The sequence below is a fragment of the Poromitra crassiceps genome (assembly GCF_964638095.1).
Source record: "Poromitra crassiceps genome assembly, chromosome: 13".
NCBI lineage: Eukaryota > Metazoa > Chordata > Actinopteri > Beryciformes > Melamphaidae > Poromitra > Poromitra crassiceps.
This window is the reverse complement of record NC_139644.1, coordinates 23,677,412-23,683,463: the sequence shown is the minus strand read 5'-3', so window position 1 is coordinate 23,683,463 and position 6,052 is coordinate 23,677,412. Positions and strand designations below refer to the sequence as shown.

General features: G+C 43.6%; 1 protein-coding gene across 1 annotated transcript; it reads left to right on the top strand.

The window, feature by feature from the left end:
* Positions 1-2,312: 2,312 nt before the first annotated feature.
* Positions 2,313-5,178, top strand: uncx (UNC homeobox; the record flags this gene model as incomplete). Its single annotated transcript, XM_083649986.1, has 3 exons — positions 2,313-2,568; positions 3,033-3,208; positions 4,114-5,178. The coding sequence occupies 3 exons, from the start codon at positions 2,313-2,315 to the stop codon at positions 5,176-5,178; spliced, it is 1,497 nt and encodes a 498-aa protein (XP_083506112.1).
* Positions 5,179-6,052: the final 874 nt, after the last annotated feature.

Genomic DNA, 6,052 nt, shown 5'->3' with positions numbered 1-6,052 from the left:
AACAACACAAGTTATAGTTCATGATTAGTTGTTTTAGTAAAGGGTGGGTTTTACGTATATAACACCAACTATTTACATGAGGTTAATGTTAAAGAAGTCACATCTTTCCTCGTTTTTCAGTTAACAGATAAACATTACACTGTATGCTGATGTGTCCGATCTGCCATGATTTCTCAGCCTCCACTTTGTCCCTTGATTTTTTTTTATTATGGATGGAAAGTTAATCAATTAGCCTATAGGTCCGTTGCTCTTATTGATTTGGATCATCAATAGGCTACATAAACGCAATACTGAGGATCCTGAGACTCTGATATACATGGCAACACGATGTCACATAACTCTCAGTGGCCTCACTGACATGTATTTTGTTTGTGTTTTTTTCCTTCTTCTTCTGAACTGCCATAGGACCAGTTAGGAAACAAGACAGGGCGCAGCGCGACTGAATGCTGGCTTGTTCGTCTTATTATCGGGTTAATTAAAGCTAGAATCTGACAATGTCACCCGGTTGTAGAAAAACGGATTTAAATGCAGTGTCTCTGGAGACTGTGTCAAGGGCTGCTTTTCATTGAGCTCCTGTGTGCGCCTGTGAGTTGGGGAGAGCTATGCTTGGGATCGACGAAAAGCAATTATTGAATTTTAGATGTTCAAAAAGAAATGAATGGGCGGAATTATTCATAAGATCTTGTCCAGCGTGTTAAAAAAAAGTTAAAATACAAAGAGGGGAAGGCTTCAAAGACAACCCCAATGCTGCTAAAAGGCAAGATGGATAAATAGGCAAGATCATTTCTAAAGGAGTTCATTAAAATGTAGGGCTGCTACACATTGAAATACTGAGGGTTGTTATTTGGGCTTGGGGGTCAAGTGACGAGCGGATTATATACTTCCTCATAATAATATTAATTAAACAATTTGCATGCTAATAGGGTAACAATTATCGCGGCTTCTGTTGAGAGATTCAGGTTATTACAACATGCCAATCCGGGTGCCAAGGGTCAGGGAATGAGTGGGGTGCGAAATTTCAACTCTGATTAACATTATGACAGCGCCAGACATGCGGATAAATAAAGTCGAATTAATTATTTGAAAACCTAATGAGATGGGATTGAGGCTCGTCACATATTTAGTGCACGACACAAGTCCTCCCCTCATCATTAACCAGGAAATGTTATAAAATACATCCCGCAACAGACATGATAGCCCCCATGGAAATAGGCGATTAGTTCTGTGTATTCTATATTCTATTCTATTCTATTCTATTCTATTCTATTCTATTCTATTCTATTCTATTCTAAATACCAACAGTTGCCCAAATCCTTGTTCTTTTATTGGCCAGTCATATTGTTATCTTGGTCATATATGCCTTATAAGTTTATAAGCTTTTGCCTTAATAGTTGGACAATATTCGATTCACCTTTCACGCTGATGTCTTTATCAAGTTCCAGTCAGCCAGTTATTTTCAATATAAAAAAATGCAAATATCATCACTCGAGTTCTGTAAATTTGCAGTAAAAGCCTGATAAAGATGTAACCCTAACTGACCCAAACTAAGGGTAACTCAGTGTTGGTTGTCAAAGTGCTGGGGTTCAGGCCAGGGACCGCATGCAGGGGTCCTATACACGGTTCCAGATTCCAGTGGTCACATGAAATAACAGGAATAGTTTAATTTCACCATTATTTGAAGTTACAGCACAAAGACATGAATAGCCTATACATGCAATGCAATGTTTTGACCGGAGGGTCTCAGTCTCACTGTCCCCGCCGCTGTTATTTCCTCATGAAATTCTGTGCCAACAACTCACAAACAAGTGAACAACAACAAAAATCACCTATGCATTAATTTGGACAAAAAAATATTCAATAATTGGCCCGCGGTCTATCGGGTCTATTTGCGGGTCCTTCAGATGAACAAAAAGTCTGGGAACCCCTGGCTTAACCTATCCGCCTATAGCCCTCTTTTCCCCGGGTTTCAGCCCCTTCTTCTCGGTGGGTCCCCCGTGTAGTTGCAATGTAGTTCTTATCAAAGCCCTCCTGTCTTGTTGTGACAGCTCTGATATTGTTTATTGAGGTGGATGTCAGCTTTAATTAGCAATCGATACGGAGAGCGTTTGCAGAGCGCGTCTCTGACGTCAGAGTCCATTACCGCTTCTCATTGGGTCTCATATTCCCAGAGCCAGGGCTAATTATTGGGAGGTTCATGTGGATAAAGTAGAGCACATCCCTCCCTTCACATCATGTCCCCTGCTCGCGGTCCACACTCACTGCATGCTTTTTAAATTCCCCTCCAGACGTCGTCTCCTTGTGCCTGCAGCGAGATGATGGACAGCAGGTTACTGGATCCACCTCACGCCCAGTTCGGAGGCTCTCTCGGCGGGATGGTGGGCTTCCCGTACCATCTGAGCCACCATCACGTCTACGAATTAGCCGGTCATCAACTTCAATCTGCGACCGCAGTTCCCTTTTCAATAGACGGATTACTTAATGGTTCCTGCACGGCTTCGGTGGTTAATTCCAACCCCCTCTTGTCTTCGGGCTGCGGGATGAATGGAGATAATCAGTACAAACTGACAGGTAAGCCAAATTATGAATAAGATATTCTCAAGGCTGGTTCAAATAGCCTACCAAAAAATACAAACAAAGACGCGATATTGGATATGGCTATGCTAACAAGCCATCCATGTAGCAAAGGGCTGTTCTTCGCCCCCACTTGATTTCATCATCGAAAGCTGAAGATGCACCCGAGCAATAATGCTCCGCATGTCACAGTCAGTAGCTAGCCTAAATGTTAGGGCAAGGAAACGCGTGTTAAGATCTGAAACATTTCAGGCTGTCGCTCTTTGCGTCAGGTAATGGCTGTGTGCATTACTGTTTATTAAAATGCAACCACTCCCTATATATAGGCTGCTCAACTCTGAAACTTGTACATATAGCCTAATTGTCTGCAGTCTAGTAAAGAAAAACGAATTATTGTCAACATATGGTGCTGTTTTAATCCTCTGTCCTTTGTTTACATTTACTCTCCATCCTCATGTCAGACTCGGGGGACCCAGACAAAGATAGTCCTGGTTGCAAGAGAAGAAGAACTCGTACAAATTTCACTGGTTGGCAGCTGGAGGAATTAGAAAAGGCTTTTAATGAGAGCCACTATCCCGACGTGTTCATGAGGGAGGCACTGGCTCTGCGATTGGACTTGATAGAATCAAGGGTTCAGGTAAATATTAGTTTTATTCTTTATTTTATTTGTATTGTTAAGCCTATTTTATAGCTTGCATTTATGTCCTAATTCCTTTGTTTATTATGCTGACAAAGAGGTGTTTAATGTTTATGGTCCAAACACACATTTGTAGAGTATAATATATCATTCGTGGGCCAGTTTTGGGCTAGTGATAGAATAATAATGATTAAATAGTAATGTAAAACACATGCATAAAGGTCTATCACCTGACCTTCAGCAGCTTGTTAGTCAGGCGCCAGCAAATAAATCAATTTTTATTACACTGCTGTAAAAAAAAAAGTAGAATAGGGGTTGAGATGTCTGTTTTTGTCTGATGTTTTGTGACTCAAATCAGTTTCTCAGATATCTCAACCTCCTGTGTCAAATGCATTTGACTTTTGTTTGATAAACAGACTATAAAATACAGTTTTTGCCCACAATCTCGATTCATTTTATCCCATAAATAATAATAGTCCATTTAGCCTACTATTTTCGTCAATGAATTAAACAAACTAAGCTGTTTGTGCTGAATAAAGTTTTATACAAATTGGAAAAAGTAATAATAATAATAATAATAATAATAATAATAATAATAATGAATAGCAATTATTGAGCTTTATTAGCCTAAACAGCTCCCTTCACTAATGCCAAAGCCTGTTTAAATTATTAAGTTTTTGAAGAGATTTGCTTTAATCCTATGGGCCAGAAACAATAAAGCATAACAACAATCACCTCAGATTTTATGAAGTGGCTTTATGACTTGTTATGAGAGTCGACATATATGCTTAATTAATTTCCCTTGCAGTGTTCACAATATTATTTGGGGATGACATGCCTCTATACGTTTTCACCCCCCCCCCCCCCCCCCCCCCCCCCCCCCCTCTCTCTCTCTCTCTCTGCAGGTGTGGTTTCAGAACCGGAGAGCCAAGTGGAGGAAAAAGGAGAACACAAAGAAAGGTCCCGGCCGACCCGCGCACAACTCGCACCCCACCACGTGCAGCGGGGAGCCCATGGACGCCGATGAGATCGCGAGGCGAGAGCTGGACCGGATGGAGAAGAAGAAGCGGAAGCAGGAGCGCCGGCTGCTCAAGTCCCAGAACAAGCTCCTGTCCGGGGAGCTGTACCACACCATGGGCTCAGACAGCGACAGCGGGGTGTCACATGTGACGGACAGTGACCACACAAGCAGCCCGCTTTTTGAACCTGGTCCGCCATCGAGAAACCAAACGCAATCGAGCTGCGACCAAACACCCCGTCCTCTCCAGACCCAAAACCACCAGAACCAAAGACAATTGGACCGGGACGCCGAGCTGGACTCGCCCGATGCCGGCCTGCACCGGTCGAGCTTGCTGTGCTCCAGCGACAGCAGAGCCTCCGAGCTACAGAAACTCAACCCGTTCAGCGTCGAGAGCCTCCTATCGGACTCCAGACCGAGACGCACCAGCCCCGCAGCCTTAAACCCATCCTCGCGGCCTTTGATAGGGAAGGGACACTTCTTGCTCTACCCCATCACACAGCCGCTCGGATTCATTGTTCCCCAAACCGCCTTGAAGACGGCAGCGGCGGGGGCGTCGGTGCCAAACTATGACAGCGAGAGAAACCCGACCAGCGGCCCGGGATGTAAGAGCAGCGCGCCCCCGGCCTCTACAGACGCATGCACGCAAAACGACGCCCTGTCAAGCACGGGGCAGGTCGGCTCGGCGGCCTCGGACAGAAAGACAGCATCTCCCCCACACTGCAGCTCGTCCAGGGCCGCCTTCCCCTCTGGCAGAAGCAGCCACAGCTCTGTCAATGGCAGTGACTCGACTTTCCCAGACGATCCAAGTCCACAACTTAGGCCTGCTGCCAAGCCTGTCGATGCATCACAGCATTTAGAAAAAGACCACCCCGAGAATCCCCAGTCTGTAACTAACAACAGTCTGCCAAAAACAAAGATAGACTCTAAAGAAGATGTCGATATGGAATAATTCTCCTTGGTGTAAAAAACAAAAAACAAAAAAACATGCAACATATTGATAGCATCTAAACGACAACTTTCATTATAGGCCAAAGCTTAACCAGAAACTACCACATCTTTGCATCTAATCTAGCCCCCCCGCTGATATTTTGATTATGATGTGTTAGCCTAGATTCTCTCTCTCTCTCTCTCTCTCTCTCTCTCTCTCTCTCTCTCTCTCTCTCTCTCTCTCTCTCTCTCTCTCTCTCTCTCTCTCTCTCTCTCTGCGAGTGTGTGTGTGTGTGTGCGTTCGTGTGTGCGTGCATGCAGGTATGTGTGTGGGTGAGTGTCACGAGTGTCCAGGTCTGATATCCTATTATCATATGTCAAAAAAGAAGAAACAGACCACCAGAACCACAAAAATCCTCAAGAGTTGTAAAAAAGGGTATTATACTATTTATATATGTATACGGTTTTTCGTAAATAAATCTATTGTATACAAGCACCAAACCGTGTGAGACCTTAAATAGCAGCACAGTAGGCTAGGACTACAGTAGGGCTTTCTCAAGAAATCTCGTGTTGTACTTTGTATATTGCCTTAACAAATTTATTCATCTATAAGCCCCCACTGAAATGAGGTTACGAGCCTGAGGCGAAAAGGACCCGCTCGACTCCTGCAGAGTTTTGATATGAAAGTAATTATTTTCCCGGTGGCTACTGCAAGGGGGATTCAGTTTATTTTAGCTCAAAGGGGGTTATAATACATTACCGATTTCTAGTGATATGAAATCACATAAACTTCCAAGAATAATAGAATTAGCATGAAAAGGCCTGGGTGTCAAATTGAAATAGGAAAATAATAGCCCCGGCAGCTGGGAGTGTGTGTGTTTGTGCATATTGGATAG